Below are 19352 nucleotides of genomic sequence, written 5' to 3'. Positions count from 1 at the left end.
AAGCTGAGCAGGGAGATGGGTCTGAGGTTTTTGAGGTCTTTCTGGACAGCGTGTTCCAGTCATCGGTGAAGGTGGCGGTCTCAGTGGACCAGTTGATAGTGCGCTGAAGCTTGGGTGCAATGGAAGTGGCTGTTCTAAGGAAGATTTAGGGCTGGCATGGGTCAGAGGGGGCTCCTGAGTGGATGCTCATCATGGTCTTGAGTGTGTCATCTATGGTGAGCGGGATCCAGTTGAGCAGGATCTGTTGGGGTGTGGCATGGTTGGGTGTGGTGGTTTCGAGCATTGTGGGCGGGTCTAGAAAGGTTCTTGGGTGTCCTTCAGTGATGCGAGGTGGTGGGCGGTGTAGCGTCCAGTGTCGAGGGCGTGGAGGATGCTGGCGTCGTATCGGTGGAAGGTCTGAGGACCAGGGTCTGGTGTGCTGGGTGCGGTCCAAGCGCAGATAGATTGTGTTTCTTTAGCCTTGTGCCCCCGGATGGGGAGAGAGATGTACACCCACAAGGTTGCAGGTGGACCGAGAAAAGGACCGCACATACACTTGATGCCTCTGTGGTCCACATGGATAGGTCTATGGTCTATGGCGTATGGCCAGAGGATAATGAAGGCAGAAACCTGCTTTGCTTAACATTTTTCATGCCTAATCTGATTCTACCAAGACTTTCTCTGTGCTCCTCAAGAAAGAATTTACACTCTTAAGGAGTAATGCTGATGAAGGCATTTAAAGCCTCTAAGCTTCCCAGTCTATGCAGTGCAGTCACACAAGTTGATGCAGCCTGCGCCACTGTTTCGATAATAGGATACAATTGTTAGACTGCAGGCAGGCAGGCAGATACCTGCACCTCCCTTATGCCCTGCACGGTCCTCATACTTTGACTTTTACATTTCTGTGACACTTAGTCTTGAGGTGTGCACTACCTGTTCGAAGAAAGCTCCCTGCTCAACACAACAGGTATGCACCCCTACATTAGATACAGGCTATGTTCTGCGTTATCAGCCTATCTCCTGGCCCCTTGCACGCTGGGATTTTTCTCCACTCGGCTGAATTCGCCTTCTCCTAGGGTTGCATGAGCTGATCAGGTGTCCATTTAGTCATCAGAACTATAGTGGGTTTTTTTCCCCCTCAAACAGTGTGAATCATCCATCTCATGGGAATTGCTGTCAAATGACGCAAAGTGTTTAGGAAGCCATATCCCTTGCTGTTCACGTTTGGTAATACCAGGGTGGCATAAAGAAGGAGGTAATGATTCTCCTTCATGTCCTTCACTCCTCCACTGCTGAATTGTTTTTTCGTTGTTATACCTCTCTCAGAAGGCCGGGCACAGAAAGAGAAAAAGGCGGCTAAGGCAAGGTCGAAGGTGAAGAACTCTGATGAGGAAACGGTCAAAAGCAGCCAGAAGAAATTGAAGCTCACACACACGTAAGTTTTAGTCAAGGTACGTGTGTTAAATGTATGCATAATGTGTCTATTCTGAAATTTAACATGCTTCCAAGTGGTTTGTCTTGGGCTGATGATAGTGTATATTGACTGGAGATCCCTGCTTCTTTCTTCACATGCAACTTTTGCAGTCTCTAATAGACTCAGCAACACATTTTCCTCTTTATTTCTCACTTTGCCGCCATGCTGGAGGGCAAGAGGCCAACAACTTAGGTATGGGATCTGTCAAGACAGATACAAGTTGTTACAATTAACCTCTAAGTTTCCCAGATGACCAAATGCGATTGAAGTAGGGAAAATACAATTTATGTAGCCAATTCCATTGGGCTTCACCGGACTTGTGGTGGGCTGCTCGGTAGCTTTGCTGCTTGTACTTGAGCCACTGTTTTAACGCTGCTATTAACAAAGCTGATCGCTGATTATTTTTAAAACTGGAATTTTTTACCTGTGTCACTGTATTGCAACTGCTTTCCCCGCATCTCACTCCCTGCGTTCTCTCACTTCCGGGCTAATCACAGTCTAGTGTTCCTAACTTGACAGCTGCTTCACAGCAGGGCTGAGTGGTGGAGTAGTCACGGGTATAAAAGCCAGTGCGTAGCGCGCAGCGGGCGCACCGAAGGCGCGCCTAAGGCAAGCCCGGCCGGGACCAGGGGCCATGACCCCTGGCCCCCGTATTCGGTACTCCAGGCAAGAACTCCTGTCACTGAACTATGGAGCTCTGCAGTCAAATCATGAAATCACCGCTGGGCTACGGCGCGAAGGGCTGCTAAAGTCGCTACCTAGCTCAACCAAAAGTAAGGACACTTCATTCCCCACAAAAACGGTAGCTCCGCAAAGATGCAGCTTTGCGCTGCTTAATACGCGTTACATAACATAACATGAGTATTTGTAAAGCGCACGTTCACCACTACGGGCATCTTGGCGCTGAAATAACAGATGTTTGTTGTTACCCAACTCAATGGTACTCATTTTATCGACCCCAAATGGATGAAAGGCTGAGTGGACCCGCCGGGATTTGAACCTGTGAACATGAGGTCGAACACAGGCCACTGCAGTAGACGCATTAGTCCACTGAGCCACCAGACCCGGCTGGTGGCTGGCGTTCTCGTCAAAAGCATAATCTCGAGGTCTTCTCGCTACTTCAGGAAGATCGCCTCGATATCTTAGGGGCCACTGAAACTTGGCTTGAAGAGTCCTCTACTCCAGATTTGGTCGCATCTCTGCCACCTAACTTTGCGGCCATCCATCAAAATAGGACAGGCAGTATGAAGGGGGAGGGATAGCCTTTCTCTATAACCGCTCCTTCAGAACGGAAACCATCTGTTCAGAAAGCCTTGAGGGCGTGGATGTATTAGAGGTTAAGTTCTGCTCCTCCACCGACTGCCTGGTGATACTCCTAGTCTACCGCCCCCACGGACATCACCTGGATTTTTTTAACCTTTCCTGGAATTAGTCCACGGCCTCCGGTCACGTTCTGAAGGACTGGTGGTAATGGGGGACTTTAACTTCCTTTGGGAGAATACCCCCAAAGACTGTCATGCAAAGCAGTTGGAAGAGGCCGTGACATCGCTAGAATTGTGTCAAAGGGTGGTGGGCTCGACACATGAGAAGGGTCACACTTTAGACCTGATCTGGACCTCTGTCCCGATGATCAGTTCAATCACTATCTCCTCCTGCTCGTGGTCAGACCACCATCTATTGCAGGGTCGATTTACATTCCCAGGGTGATCGGTAAATCCACCACCAGGGTGGAAAGTCCTAAGAAGCTGGAATAAGAATAGAGCAGATGATCTGGTAGCCATCCTAAAAACCCCGATCCACCTACACAACCCGAGGGCGATCTAGAGGCCGTTAGCCTCAACTTATCATTAACGCTCAAAAACGCCATTGAAGCAACAGCACCTGCACGTAGGGTGAGAATCCTGTATAAGGGCAAAGGTGCTCCCTGGTTTAACAATGCTCTTAGGCTATTGAAACGATCTTTGCACCAGAGCGAGAGAGCCTGGCGCAAAGATTATGAACCCAGCGCCCGGGTCTCATATGCAACAGTATTTGCTACCTACAAACAGGCAATTAGATCCAGGAAAGCCGAATTCTATGAGAACAGAATTTCTGCTGCCAGCAACCCCCAGAAAGAAATCTTTAAGGTCCTGACCGAGTTAAGAAAAAACAAGGAGCAAAAACTCTCCTTCACTCAAGACGACTGCACAAATTCCAGTCCTTTTTCACTAATAAAGTATCGGATCTCCTGGCGGAAATCCATCGCACCCCGATCTTCAGCTGTCCTAGAAGCCCCTCACCTACACCCCTGCTGATTGCCCACCCTTTAACCACCCTGCCACCACTCACTAAGGAGTCTCTGGCAGTTCTGATGGGGCGAGTGAAATCTGGGTCACCAGCGGACCCCTGCCCACCTAGGATCTTTAAGCTGGCCCTGCCAGGAATAGGGGACAACGTGCTCTCCCTCTTCAATTGTTCCCTGGAATCAGGACGGGTTCCCACCGATTTTAAGGAGGCTCACCTGATCCCGCTCTTAAAGAAGCCTGGTGCTGATACTAGGATCTTGAAAATTTTTAGACCTATCTCGCAGTTGCCTTTCTTAGCTAAGGTAATTAAACAGCACGTTCTCCCCCATCTTTCTCGTCATCTTGAAGATAATCGTCTTTTAGAACCGAACCAGGCCGGCTTCAAGGCCCATCACAGCACGGGAATTGGTCATGCTTTCCGTGCTGGAAGATCTGAGATTCAGGGCAGACAAAAAAACACCTTCTGCCCTGGTGCTGTTAGACCTCTCCGCTGCATTTGATACGGTCAACCATGACCAATTACTGTCGCGGCTGGGGGATCTCGGCATTCAGGGCACTGCTCATGCCTGGCTAACTTCATTTCTTAAAAACCATTCCCAGAGAGTCCAACTGGCAAATTTGGTTTCCAACCCAGCAGGTCTCTCATGCGGAGTTCCTCAAGGCTCAGCACTTTCACACCTCCTTTTGAACGCCTATCTGTAGCCTTTGATTTCTGCACTAAACCAGATTGAGTGCCGGCTCTACAATTACGCTGATGACACTCAAATTATCATTCAAATTGACAACTCCCCCACGGCATATGTAAGAATGCAAAACATACTAAAATTTACGGTCAACTGGATGTCAGCCAATTCATTAAAGATAAACCCTGACAAAACAGAGGTGCTGGCGATCAGCACAGCTTCCAGCCCCTGGAACGACCTCCTTTGGCCAAAAGAACTGGGGCCCTCTCCTGAACCAGCGGCGGCTGTGAAAATCCTGGGCATTCAAATAGATGCCAAACTCCCTATGGCACAACAAGTCTCTGCAGTTGTTGGTACCTGTGTGGGCCTACTAAGACAACTGCGGAAACTATCCCCACTCGTGACCTCGGCCACGCTCAGACTGGCGGTCTCAGCAATGATCCTGTCGCGTCTGGATTACGGCAATTCTTTGTACGCTGGCATTCCCCAACAACTGTTGGCCAGACTACAAACGGTCATAAACGACGCAGCAAGACTAATTTTTAAATAACCAAGACGGACACGCACTACACCACTGCTGCGTGATCTTCAGTGGCTCCCAATTAGGCAGAGAATTAAGTTCAAGGGTCTCTGCACCACACATAAAGCTCTGTACGGACAAGCCCCAAGGTACATCAAGGACCGCATAGTCCGCTATGTCCCCAGTAGGATACTCCGATCAGCAGAGTCTACCCTCCTGGTCTGTCCCCGTTTTAAACTATCCTCTATGGGAGGGCGAGCATTCTCCAATGCAATCCCCGTGGCCTGGAACAACTTGCCAGTGAGCCTACGCAAGGAAATAAACCTCCTACCCTTCAGGAAGAAGCTTAAAACTGTGCTCTTCCTGGAAGCATGGGGTACGTCCTAGCAGCCCCCCTCCGCTCCTCCATCTAGTCCGTGAGCACCCTCTGACAAGCGCTTAGAGACCCCTGGGTGATAACGCGCATTACAAATCAAAATAAATAAAAATAAATTCCACTGGTGGACCTAAAGACTGCAGTCTCTAATCATGGTCTCCTGCATCAGTGTCTGGATTAGGAGGGTGATGGTTTTGAGACAGACAGAGGAGGTTATTGTCTCATATTCTCTTCTTGGGACCAGAGAAAATTCCCCTTAGGAGTTCCTTACATGGATGTCTGTTTTATGAATGTGGCATGCCATCACTGTGAAAAAGTCCAGTTAGAAAGCCAAACACCTGTCGAATTTTTCAGCCACTGCATTTGAACTGAAAGGGACAATGTTCTTTAAATACATTGAATGCACATTTATTTGCTGAACAGAAGTACAGTACAAAGTATTGAAATTAATTGTTGGAAAGTACTGTGGCTAAAAATGGCAACCTCTTTTTATGTTTTGCTGATTTGAGCAGCGCTTTTGATTTGGTTAACCATAACATTCTTTGGGAGGTTCTGCTTGATGCAGGGGCCCCAAGGGAAATAGTTCATTTTTTGGCTAGACTCTACGAAAAACTCTCCTGTAAAGTCCGCTATGGCACCCTTGGTGAATGTACCCCGTTTTTTAAAGTGTCTCGGGGCATACGCCAGGGATGTGTTTTGGCCCCGCTTTTATTTTCCCTTTTTATTAATGATGTCGACCGTTCCTTGGTTGACATCCCAGCAGATGCCCCCCAGATTGGTGGTAAACCTGTCCCGCTGTTACTTTACGCGGATGACGCTGTTCTTTTATCCCGAACACAGATGGGCCTTCAGCGCCTAATCGATAATTTTATGCAGTTTATTCAAGTTAGGCGGCTTTGTGTGAATAAAACTAAGACATATGTAATGTCATGCGGTCAGGCAGCTAAGCAGGTAAAGCATACTTTTTTTCTGGATAAGGAAAAGTTGACTTCCGTTAAGTCCTTTTGTTATCTAGGAATTACATACAACAATAGTGGGTCCTGGACCGCGGAATTTGATTCTACCAGAATAAAAATGCTGCGGTCTACTAGCAGTATTTTCCGTTTTGCCTCTAAACTTGGCTCACGAAGCATTTTAGACATGATGAACATATATAATGTATGCTGTGTCTCCTCTGCTCTGTATGGGGCAGGGGTGTGGGGACATAGCGAGGGTATATCCCTGCAGAAGGAGGAAAACAAGTTTTTAAGGAGGTTGTTATGTGTTCCCCCTTCTGCCTCCATCCAGCTGATCCATGAAGAAGTTGGGATCGAGTTCATTTCTGACTTAGCAGCAGTCCGGCCACTCTTATTGTGGCGTTCTATTTGGGCTAAGCCAGAGACTCGATTCACTCAGGATATTATTCTTGATTGTATAGGCTTGGACCACTCTTCACGTATATTGTGGTTAAGATACATTCACCGCTGGTATCTCCTTCTTTTTAATATTGATGTGTTCCGTGAGCCTGAAGAGGTTGTTTCTATTTCAAAAAAAGAAATTAAGACAACGTTCCTAAACTTTCGAAAGGCAGAGCGCGACAAAATCTCCGGTAATCTTGTCACCGTGAAATTTTATAAAGATTTAAATCTAACTTCGGGACTCCAATCCTATCTTGTGTATGTGACTCGTCCCTCTCATCAGTATGTTTTAACACGTGTCAGATTGGGCATTGTTCACCACCTGGTTGCTTTTCCAAACACAAGAACCAGTTCAGACATACCCTGTCCGTGTGACAGTATTTCTCGGCAGAGTAGTTGCCATTTCTTACTTTTTTGTAAATTTTTTCATTTTTTCAGGTTAAAATACCTTAAGCCAATTTTTATTAAATACAATATTCGTACTACACAAACAGCATTGATATTTTTATCCTCATTAGAGAACGAGGAGATTTGCTTTTTTCTGGCTACTTTTATTTTGAAATGTACAGCTGCCAGGAAAAGTATTGTACTATAATAATATTTTTATACTTACCTGTCTGTACTTATGCTATACAGCTGCCAGGAAATGTTTTATGATGCTATTACCGTTAACATTCCTGTCTGTATATATACGCCTTCAAATTTTATATTAATTTCTGTTATTAAGGTATTATTCATATTTGTCCACAGTATATTATGATTACTTAAACATTTTTATGTACAGCTGCCAGGAAAGGCCTATTGAGTAACCCCTACTGACCCTCAGTTTGCTCATTTAAGAATGTTTTGTATTTTACAATAATATGTTGACTTATAGAGACATGATCACTTACTAATTGCTGCACTCTAACCTTTTTTCACATTGTCCTATCACCTTTTTCTATGAGAGTTTATATGGTGATTTTAATATTTTAACTATGTACTTTTGCTTGTATGATTTGTATGCACAAATCGAATAAAAGCTTTTTGAAAAAAAAAAAAAATTGTTGGAAAGTTGTAGCAGTTAATGAGATTACTAGATGATTGTTAGTTGCACCCAACACACAGAAGTTGTTCATGATGCACCCCATGGAAGGCAGCAAGCTAATGAGACCATGGGGTGAAGTGGGAATAGTGAGTCTTCAAGATGCAGGAGGCAGGGAATTCGTGTTTTTTTCTGTAAAAGCCACTCTAGCTAATCTGAATTTATGTTGTGATGGTGCCTGTTCAAATAAAGATGAACCGGAGGAGAAATAATTGACTTTTGAGAAGGTGCATTGGACTGAACAGGTGCATAGGTGATACTGGGCTTGTGACTGAAGGGGACATATTGTGGGTGTAGAGTCAGATGGTCTTGGCGTCCAGTGTGACTATGGAAAACTTGATTAGGGTTTATGGAATTATTTGTGTAGCAGCAGCGCACTAAGAACTGACTTATCACTGGTTTGTTACTCATGTGAGATGTTTCCACTTACTGTGCAGTACATTGTGCTTGATCTGTTATCTCTCTCAGAGGCATTGCTGTTCAAGTTTAGTAGTATCATTAGAGGCAATGTCAGTTTAATATAGTGGTTTTCAGTGCAGTTTGATTTGGAGGGATTAGATTAGCATCACTATACATGGGTCTATGGGGGTCCACCAAGAAGCAGTGAAGGGGCAACAAGTAACTCCTAACACGTCTCATAAGATGTAAATGTAAATGTATAGGCATTTATATAGCGCACTACTTACCCGTAGGGTCCCAAGGCGCTTCGACCGCTGCGAAACCCTTCCTGGCTTCCCTGAGAGATGGTCCCTTAATGGGTATCTCCAGGGTGAGACCAGGCATCCCCAGCGGTCTGGTGGGGCCGTTAGTGAAGATGAGGCAAGCTAATGCCCAGAGTTGCCGAGTGTGATCGCTGATCAGAGTGGGCACCGAGGCGAGAGAATTATCGAGTCCGCTGACCCTGGTCCAGAAACCTGCCGCGCCGGGAATCGAACCCTGGTCCCGGGCCGTCCTCTGCTCTCGGTTCTGCCACGAGGGTCTATTGTGTTGACCTAGTATTAGTGAGGGGATCAAACCAAGTCACAGTTATCTCAGTCAAGAGTTTATGGTGTCCACCCAGGAAGAGTGAATGGAGTAGACCAATTTCATAAATGTGATTGAGGCATCACTGATCCATATCAGTGCTGACGTGGTGGGCACAAATCACAACCATGCTCCAGTCCTTAGGTCATTATCAGTTCAGCATATCAATAGTTCATCCCCTTCCTTGCCCTTACCTTTCTGCCATTTATAGAACCTGGAACAAATTCCCGGGCAAAATCAAAACTCAAATGGCTGTAAGCAATCAGGATTCAGAGCATCCCACACAACAAAATATGCTCTTCTGAACTTGACAGTCCTAGTACAAACTGACTCTTAGATTGCCTTCAGCACGCTTATCTGTGTGCTATCTGGCAAAGCTATGGATGATTCAATACGGCCAGTTTTATCTCTTTGAAGTCTTAAGATCAGTCACATCAAAAGGCTACCTTCTAATAGTGTTTAGCATATTGTAGTCTTGCTGTACAGGAACAACATGGACGCAGATGCCAGTCACTTCTTTAATAATGGCTTTGGCATGGCTTTCCAGAGAATCTGTGTGAAGAAGAGTACTATTTAGAATTTTAAAAATCATATCTTATTAAAAAAAAGTTTTTTAGCCCAAGTGGACACAGTCCCCAGGCTACTGCAAAACCTGAATTAATCAAGACCAACCGAGACCTGTCTGAAGCACCATACATATGCCAGAAAATAGGAAACCTGATGACTTAAGACACAATGATGGAAATGCTGCTCAGGTGTCAATTTCAGGCGCCTCTCTGATTGGCTGGTGTCCTACAACACAAAGTATATATTGTCTTAAGTGACTGAGTGTGTTGTCATATCATAATCTCATGCTTCATACCCAGGGCCAGTAGGCATTTCCCATCATTCAGGTGCCTCTGTCTCTTGTATTGAAAGCTTGGCCAAGACTGTAGTATTTGTTGTTACATGCTTTTTGATTTGATTGCTTAGCAGATGGGCTTCTTTTTTCCTGTACCTCTTGGACTTTGAATATGAGAACTAGACACCCTTTAAGGCCAGCAAGTAAACTGGGTGTGTGAGTATTGTGAGAAGTTGGCCTGATATATAATGTTCACTATTCTAGTGAGCACTTTGTATCAGTCCAAACAACCCTTATTGATGATTGGTTGTAAGTCAACCTTATAGACCAGCTATCCTAGTAGCATGGATACGAGCAGTCTTCGGGCTAAACTCTAGTGGGCGTGTTAAGCCAGCTGTTATACCATCACATATACCCCTTGAACACCAAGTGAAAGGACAGCACACAAGTGTTATGAAAATAAACAGTGTATTTATTTAGATCACAACAGCCCTGTACTCTTTATGAGGACAGGGTACTAAGCCCACAACAAAACTCTTACGAAAATACTTTAAGTTGCACAATTTACACAAATGCCAGAGGGGCACGAAAAACCATACACTCTAAAAGTGGAATGCGAAATTACTAGCAGGTAAGTACTAATCTCATAGGGTTTGGAATCGCTAGGACTGGACTACTGAACCTTCAGATTACTAGCAGGAGGCCTAGGGGACTCTGGTGCAGAGTGTGCACTCTCACGCGGGATGCGGGACAAAGTCTATGGAGGCTAGTAAAAGCAAAGATAGTGTTCTCGGGCGAACCCGACTAGATATACCTGAAACGAAAAAGGATCTGGACCCTTGGATAGTGAGGCTATGCTGGGGCACCGAAATGCCGAAGTTACCTAGCCCAGGGGCTGCGGATGCATAGGTCTGGAAAGACGTCGGGAATCCTCGTTGCAGTCTATGGAGCCTGAAGAAAGGAGTTGCTGGCAGGCGACCTGTGTTGAAGTTCGAATTGATCCAAGCCTGGATCGAAGATGGATGACACCTGAAAGCAGAGGGGACCAAGTTCTTAATCACTAGCCAGTGATTGTGTGGGCACCAGGATGGCACCGGACGAAGTCACCTCGACCAGGTGAGTGGGCGACGCTGGGCTCTGCAGTCTCACGGACCAGGAGGCGTCGGCGACCAGGATGGAGGTGCGAGCTGTCCCACGATGGTTGATGCTGTCGACGTCGCTGGACCCAGGATTGGGGCAGCAAGTCTTGGCAAATGCAAGCCCACGCGGTGGACCTAAGATGGCGTCTGGAGTGGACCAGGAGGGTCCGGGGTGCTCCTCTGTTGGAGGGGAGCAAGGGCCAGTCTGGAGCAACCAGACCAGCAGTGTTGATGTCGTCGTTCGTCGTCGGGAAGGCCACAAGCCAGCGGGCTAGTAGCCAGACAACGCGGTGAGCAGCAAAAAGCAGAAGGGCCCCACGCAGATCTTGTGGAGGCTGGGGGGCTGAACTTCGGTGCTGGAGCTGCTCAGGGCCGGGGCTTCTCGGGCCCCAAAGCACTCACTCGAGGATCCCTCGGCGGTCGTGCTGGATAGAAGTCGTGCAGTTCTGATGATGGCTGGTCCCTCGAGGTCTCGTCGCACCTACAGTTCTCAGCTTAGCTGTAGAGGTAGGTAGAGGTCAGAGGTGCCAGGGAAGCCGAGTCTCGTCGTGCTGGTCGGTCGGATTCCGGAGGAAGGACGTGCAGCAAACCGCAGTGTTCTTAGATGGTGCCTGTGGGTGCAGGGTGACTACTCCTTAGTCACAAGGGAGAAATCTTGAGAAGAAGTCGAGAATTCCTTTCGTAGAAAGTAGTTTCAGGATTCAAAGATGATCTAATTTGGAAGGGGGCCCGCTCCTATCTTTATACAAGGAAAAGGGGCTGGCACGCAACTAGGTCCTGCCCATGGGTGGGACCAGGAAGGGGGGTGGTTACACTCCTCTCCCATGCCGGACTTTCCCCAGGCCAGGGGCTGGTGTGTTCCTGGAACTGGTTCTAGCCGGCCTATGCATAGTGAGCACCGGGGTGCCACTTGCAGTCACCTTCCTCTAAAGCCCTGCCTACCCAGGATACACAAAACCCTGTCTGGGATGGTGCTAGCACCGCCCCTGACAGGAAACCCTTTGGCCAAGCTCCCCTCGCTGGAAGGACTCCCAGCTGTAGGGGGTCAGACTTGTGTCTGTGGTGGCAGCATCCATTTTGTGATGCTGAGGCTCGAGTTAACTTTAACCGGGGTTCACAGTTACATGCATGTCGTGTCCCTCTAGAAGGGTGGAATGCTAACCCCGTCGCCAGAATTGGCGAGGGGTTAGTATTCCAATTCGTATGACACCTTACTCGACATGTTTTGATAAAGCAGTACCAGAGTTGGCATATAACCGCGAGGATTATAATGCACTTAAGAGTATATGGTATGCGTTATCATGGAACAGCTATTAGGACTTGGTTCCGCAAGCTGCAAACAGGCTCAGCTCATGCCAGAGCACCATCTCACATAATTCCAAGCACTCTGCCTTCAGGATTGTTAAGGCCTGCCATAGGAGTGACTGATAGGAATCTATGTGTCCATTTTAGGGTTAGATATAGGTATACTATATCTAAAGCAAAGGGTGATTACACCACCTTGCCCCAGCTGTCGTGCAGCCAGTTGTGTCAGATTTAGATGGCCAGCCAGGGGTGGCATAATACATGCTGCAGTCCCTGGTAGGCCCTGGGTACACCTATGCCCTGAGTTACAGGGTCTGATAAGGTGGCCCAGTACCAATTGGTAAATGCACCTAAGGTACACGTGTCAATTTAGTGAGAGGACAGCAAGGCTGTGGGTCTGATTAGCAGGCCCACAGCCAGACAAGTCGTAAACCAGTGAAGCAAAAAAGCAAAAATCTGGGGTGATCATAGGATTGCAGACCCTACTCTCCTACATGACCCCCCCCCCCCAAACTTTGGGACAATAAACTAACCTTGACCAGGTGAGTCTTCTTGCTCTAAGTAGAAATACCTGGAGAGCCCATCTGCATTGCCATGATCAGTGCCAGGTCTATGCTCCACTGTAAAATCCATCCCCTGTAGGGAAATGGACCACCTAAGCAGTTTGGGGTTTTCACCCTTCATCTGATTTAGCCACAAGAGGGGCTTATGGTCGGTCTGAATCTTGAAATGAGTGCCAAACAAGTATGGACTCAGTTTCTTCAGGGCCCAAACCACAGCAAAGGCCTCCCTCTCAATAGCTGACCAATTTTTCTCTCTGGGGGTCAGCCTTCTGCTTATAAAAGCAATGGGCTGGTCATGACCATCAAAATTCAGTTGAGATAGAACAGCTCCCACACCCAACTCAGAAGCATCTGTTTGGACAATGAATGGTTTGGAGTAGTCTGGACTCTTTAGGATAGGTGCTGTGCACATGGCCTGTTTTAGGTCATCAAATGCTTTTTGACAGCTTGCTGTCCACTGAACTTTCTTTGGCATCTTTTTACTTGTCAGTTCATTAAGTGGAGTCACAATTGATCCATAATTTCTGACAAATTTCCTATAGTAACCAGTCAGGCCCAAGAAAGCTCGAACCTGAGTCTGGGTGGTTGGAGGAGCCCAATCCTTGATGGATTGTATCTTGCTCTCCAGTGGCTGAACCTGGCCTCCACCTACAAGGTGGCCCAGGTATACAACCTGTGTCTGCCCTATCTGGCACTTTGTGGCCTTGATAGTGAGACCTGCTGCTTGCAGTGCCTCTAACACTTTCCTCAGGTGGACCAGGTGATCCTCCCAGGTGGAGCTAAAGACAGCTATATCATCAAGATATGCTGTACAGAAGTCATCCAGCCCCGTGAGAACATGATTCACCAGCCTTTGGAAGGTGGCAGGCGCATTTTTCAAACCAAAGGGCATTACCACAAATTGATAATGCCCACCAGGGGTAGAAAATGCTGTCTTGGGCTTGGCTTCCTCAGCTAACCTGATTTGCCAATACCCCGCTGTCAGGTCAAATGTACTTAAGTAGTTGGCAGAAGCCAATCTATCTATAAGTTCATCTGCCCTTGGTATTGGGTGGGCATCAGTCTTAGTGACTGCATTGAGGCCTCTGTAGTCTACGCAAAACCTCATCTCTTTCTTACCACCCTGGGTGTGAGGCTTTGGCACTAGAACTACTGGACTAGCCCAAGGGCTATCTGAGGGCTCAATGACTCCCAGCTCCAACATTTTCTGCACTTCAGTTTTGATGCAGTCTCTAACATGATCAGGCTGCCTGTAGATTTTACTCTTAACTGGCAGACTGTCACCAGTGTCAACCTCATGGGTACACCAATTGGTTTGACTGGGTGTCAGAGAGAACATATGCCTGAAGGATTGAAGAACTTGTTTACAATCCTTCTGTTGATGGTCAGAGAGGCTGCCACAAAAGACAACACCATCTACTGATCCATCATCAGGATTCTGAGTGAGCAGGTCTGGGAGAGGGTCACTCTCTTCCTCCTGTCCCTCATCTATGGCCATGAGCAAGCTCATGTCCTTCCTGTCGACATATGCTTTGAGCCTATACACATGGAGCACCCTGTGGGGGCTCCTGGGAGTTCCAAGGTCCACCAGGTAGGTGACGTCTCCCTTTTGCTCAAGGATTGTGTGGGGCCCAGACCATTTGTCTTTGAGTGCTGCTGGGGCCACTGGCTCCAACACCCACACCTTCTGTCCAGGCTGGTACACAGTCAGGACAGCCTTTTGGTCATGCCAAGCTTTTTGGAGTTCTTGGCTGGCCTTAAAGTTTTCAGATGCCTTTTCCATATACTCAGCCATCCTGGAGCGGAGACCAAGTACATAGTCCACTATGTTGGTTGCAGGCTTTTTGAGAGGTCTCTCCCATCCTTCCTTCACCAAACACAGGGGTCCTCTCACAGGATGCCCATACAGAAGTTCAAAAGGGCTGTAGCCAACCCCCTTCTGTGGGACCTCTCTGTAAGCAAACAAAAGGCAGGGTATCAGGACATCCCATCTACGCCTGAGCTTTTCAGTTAGTCCATGAATCATCCCTTTTAGGGTCCTGTTGAACCTTTCAACAAGCCCATTGCATTGTGGATGATAGGGTGTAGTGAACTTGTAGTTGACACCACATTCCTTCCACATAGCAGTTAGATAGCTTGACATGAAGTTTGCACCTCTGTCAGAAACAACCTCCTTAGGGAAGCCCACTCTGGAGAACACTCCAACTAGGGCTCTTGCCACTACAGGTGCTGTAGTGGTCCTAAGTGGAATAGCTTCAGGATACCTGGTGGCATGATCCACTACCACCAGTATAAACTTGTGCCCTGATGCTGTCTGGGGTTCCATTGGACCAACAATGTCAATCCCCACTCTTTCAAAGGGTACCCCCACCACAGGCATTGGTATAAGGGGGGCCTTTGTTGTGCCACCTGACTTACCACTGGCTTGGCAAGTGACACAGGAGCGACAAAACTCCCTGGTATCTCCATTCATGTGAGGTCAGTGAAAGTGTGAGACAAGCCTGTCCCAAGTCTTTGTCTGGCCTAAGTGTCCTGCTAAGGGAATCTCATGGGCCAAGGTAAGAAGGAAACCTCTCTGAGAAAAGGGGATAACCAGCCTCCTGGTTGCACCAGGTTTGGGGTCTCTTGCCTCAGTGTACAGGAGTCCATCATCCCAGTATACCTTGTGGGTACCTGTGGCGTTCCCAGCAGCCTCAGCAGCAGCCTGCTGTCTGAGGGGTTCAAGGGAAGGGCAGTCTAACTGTTCCTTCCCCAGGTCTTCTCTTGAGGGTCCCCCTGAGCCCAGAAACTCAACTTGATCAAGTTCAAATTCTTTAGGCTCAGTTTCCCTCAGTTCCTGTAGGTCCGCCTCCTCTGAGACTTGATCCTCAACCTGGGGCAAGGGGGAAGGCAATGCCTTAACCCTACTGCTCTTCTTCTTGGAAGGTGTCTGGTCCATTGTTCCAGGATCCAGCACCTGTTCAGTGGGGCATCTTCTGGCCTGTGACCTAGTCACAGCAAGCACATGTGCTGGCAAGCCTAACATTTCCATGTGAGTCCTCTGCTCCACTTCTGACCATTGTGATGACTCCAAATCATTGCCTAACAAACAATCCACTGGGAGGTCTGAACTAACTACAACCTTCTTTTGGCCATTTACCCCTCCCCTGGAGAAAGCAACAATCGCCATACTATGACTGGTAGTGACGTTGCTGGCATTGGTCACCTGGAAATCTGTACCTGGCATGATCTGTCCAGGGTCCACAAAGTTAGGTGTCACCATGGTGACACTGGCACAAGTGTCCCTATAGGCCTGAGCCATTTTGCCATTTATCAAAGGTGTCTGCCTGTATTTGCCCAAAGTATTGGGACTGACATCAGGGGATATATCCACATCCCCTGTACAGACAAGGACAGCCTGAGTGAGTGTGCCAACTAAGTTGTCATACCCCTCAGAACCCAAGGTTAACCCAACTAATCCCTTGGGAGGTACACTACCACTACTGACTGTACTAGGGGGTGCAGGTGCCTTAGGGGCTGTAGTGGCAGGAGTTTGTCCTCCTTTCTTGGTGCACTCACTAAACCAGTGAGTTTTACTTTTACAGTATTGGCACCACCTTTTAGACTGGCCTTCTTGAGTCGTCTTCTTCTGGGAAGCCTGACCCCCACCCTCTTTGGATTGTTGGGGACCTGTCGAAGACTTCTGGTCATTTTGTTCACCTTTGGTATCTTTACCCTTCTGGTCTGCTTTCTTCTGACCACCCTGGTTCTGGCCCTGGTTCTGCTTAACCCTTGTTCTCACCCATCTGTCTGCCTTCTTTCCCAATTCTTGGGGAGAGGTCAGATCTGAGTCAACAAGGTGCTGATGCAACAACTGGTTCTGACAATTATTTAAAATCTGTTCCCTCATGAACAGATTGTACAATCCTGTATAATCAGTAACCTTACTGCCCAGCAACCAGCCCTCCAAAGCCTTAGTGGCACAATCTACAAAATCAGACCAATCCTGAGACTGAGTTTTCTGGGTATCCCTGAACAGCAACCTGTACTGCTCAGTGGTTAGGCCAAACCCATCTATCAGTGTATTTTTCAGGACTTGGTAATTGTTAGCATCCTCAGCTCTAGTAGTGAGGAGCTTATCTCTACCTTTGCCTTCAAAGGAGAGCCACAAGACAGCTGCCCACTGACTCTGGGGGACGCACTGGACAGTGCAGGCCCTCTCCAAAGCAGTTATCCATTTGTGGATATCATCCCCTTGTTTAAAGGGGGGCACTATCTTACTCAGGTGTCTAGTGTCTAAACCCCTGTCTTTTTCTCTTGGGAGAATGCTGCCACCAGTGGAATCTAGTCCACTTAACTTTTGCTCTCTAGCAAAGGCAAGCCTCTCTTTGGCCAGGGCAAGTTCTTCCCTTTCAATCCTTAGATTGGCTTCCCTCATCTTAGCTTCATGCTCCCTTCTCTTAGGGGATGACATCCCTCTATGAGAAGAGGTCTGAGAGCCATTGGTTCGAATGGATCTGTTAGAGCCTCTAGATAGAGACCTAACTCGTCCATTCCCCATGTTAAGTCTGCCTGAGAGTGGTCCTGAGGGTCCCCCAAATCCATTCTCATGCGTACTTAAGTTGGTCCTAGTGAGTCTACTGACTTCGACCTGACCTTTGTCTGCCTCATCCCCTGATAACTCTTCTTCCTCCTCCTCAGCATCATCTGCTGCCTGGAGGTGGAGGTCAGGGTCACCAGTGGTTCCCTCTAGGGGAGGCATGTTCCCATCTGGATGAGAAGGATCTGTGTTAGCAGTCCTCCTAGCATCATAAGTCTCTAAGAGACCAATCAGAAAGGGAATGGTGGGGTTAGACCCCTGTTTTAGCTTCCTGGATGTACAGATTTGTCTCATCTCTTGGAAGCTAAGAGCAGCATATCTGAAGTGACCTGTGGAGGGTCAACTGACACAAGTGGAGACTCAGAGTTTCCTCCTTTGTCTGACATGCTTCTAGTGTGGTGTAAGTGATGCACCTACCTACACTACTTGTTTGCCTACTGATCCCTTGCTAAGAGTTGTAGTCAAGGTGTGCTAAGCCTTGTTGAACTACAACAGCTGGTTCAGTAGAACTCAGAGTATTCTAAGCTAAGTTATATGTACCTTAATACTTATGTGATCTTTCACAATGATATTCTTAGGATACATGTGGTAAAACAACAGCAAGCTCAAATCCCAACCACTGCTCACCAATGTGAGAAGTTGGCCTGATATATAATGTTCACTATTCTAGTGAGCACTTTGTATCAGGCCAAACAACCCTTATTGATGATTGGTTGTAAGTCAACATTATAGACCAGCTATCCTAGTAGCATGGATACGAGCAGTCTTCGGGCTAAACTCTAGAGGGCGTGTTAAGCCAGCTGTTATACCATCACATATACCCCTTGAACACCAACTTAAAGGACACCACACAAATGTTATGAAAATAAACAGTGTATTTATTTAGATCACAACAGCCCTGTACTCTTTATGAGGACAGGGTACTAAGCCCACAACAAAACTCTTACGAAAATACTTTGAGTTGCACAATTTACACAAATGCCCGAGGGGCACGAAAAACCATATACTCTAAAAGTTGAATGCAAAATTACTAGCAGGTAAGTACTAATCTCATAGGGTTTGGAATCGCTAGGACTGGACTACTGAACCTTCAGATTACTAGCAGGAGGCCTAGGGGACTCGCGTGCAGAGTGTGCACTCTCAAGCGGGATGCGGGACAAAGTCTATGGAGGCTAGTAATAGCAAAGATAGTGTTCTCGGGCTAACCCGACTAGATAGACCTGAAACGAAAAAGGATCTGGACCCTTGGATAGTGAGGCTATGCTGGGGCACCGAAATGCCGAAGTTACCTAGCCCAGGGGCTGCAGATACATAGATCTGGAAAGACGTCGGAAATCCTCGTTGCAGTCTATGGAGCCTGAAGAAAGGAGTTGCTGGCAGGCGACCAGTGTTGAAGTTCGAAGTGATCCAAGCCTGGATCGAAGATGGATGACACCTGAAAGCAGAGGGGACCAAGTTCTTAATCACTAGCCAGTGATTGTGTGGGCACCAGGATGGCACCGGACGAAGTCACCTCGACCAGGTGAGTGGGCGACGCTGGGCTCTGCAGTCTCACGGACCAGGAGGCGTTGTCGGCGACCAGGATGGAGGTGCGAGCTGTCCCACGATGGTTGATGCTGTCGACGTCGCTGGACCCAGGATTGGGGCAACAAGTCTTGGCAAATGCAAGCCCACGCGGTGGACCTAAGATGGCGACTGGAGTGGACCAGGAGGGTCCGGGGTGCTCCTCTGTTGGAGGGGAGCAAGGGCCAGTCTGGAGCAACCAGACCAGCAGTGTTGATGTCGTCGTTCGTCGTCGGGAAGGCCACAAGCCAGCGGGCTAGTAGCCAGACAACGCGGTGAGCAGCAAAAAGCAGAAGGGCCCCACGCAGATCTCGTGGAGGCTGGGGGGCTGAACTTCGGTGCTGGAGCTGCTCAGGGTCGGGGCTTCTCGGGCCCCAAAGCACTCACTCGAGGATCCCTCGGCGGTCGTGCTGGATAGAAGTTGTGCAGTTCTGATGATGGCCGGTCCCTCGAGGTCTCGTCGCACCTACGGTTCTCAGCTTAGCTGTAGAGGTAGGTAGAGGTCAGAGGTGCCAGGGAAGCCGGGTCTCGTCGTGCTGGT

General features: G+C 47.9%; 1 protein-coding gene across 2 annotated transcripts in view; it reads left to right on the top strand.

Moving 5' to 3' along the window:
- ING4 (inhibitor of growth family member 4) overlaps positions 1-19352 on the top strand; it is a 42169-nt gene that overhangs the window by 18602 nt on the left and 4215 nt on the right. The window contains exon 5 of one of the 2 annotated variants that reach the window (XM_086932903.1): positions 1306-1414. In XM_086932903.1, coding sequence (XP_086789029.1) covers positions 1306-1414 — 109 coding nt within the window. The remainder of the gene's footprint in view (positions 1-1305; positions 1415-19352) is intronic. The other variant, XM_086932904.1, reaches the window with a different exon arrangement.

Source organism: Lissotriton vulgaris, chromosome 7 (assembly GCF_964263255.1).
Source record: "Lissotriton vulgaris chromosome 7, aLisVul1.2, whole genome shotgun sequence".
Lineage (NCBI taxonomy): Eukaryota > Metazoa > Chordata > Amphibia > Caudata > Salamandridae > Lissotriton > Lissotriton vulgaris.
The sequence above is the reverse complement of the archived record's forward strand: the minus strand, read 5'-3'. Positions and strand labels throughout refer to the sequence as shown.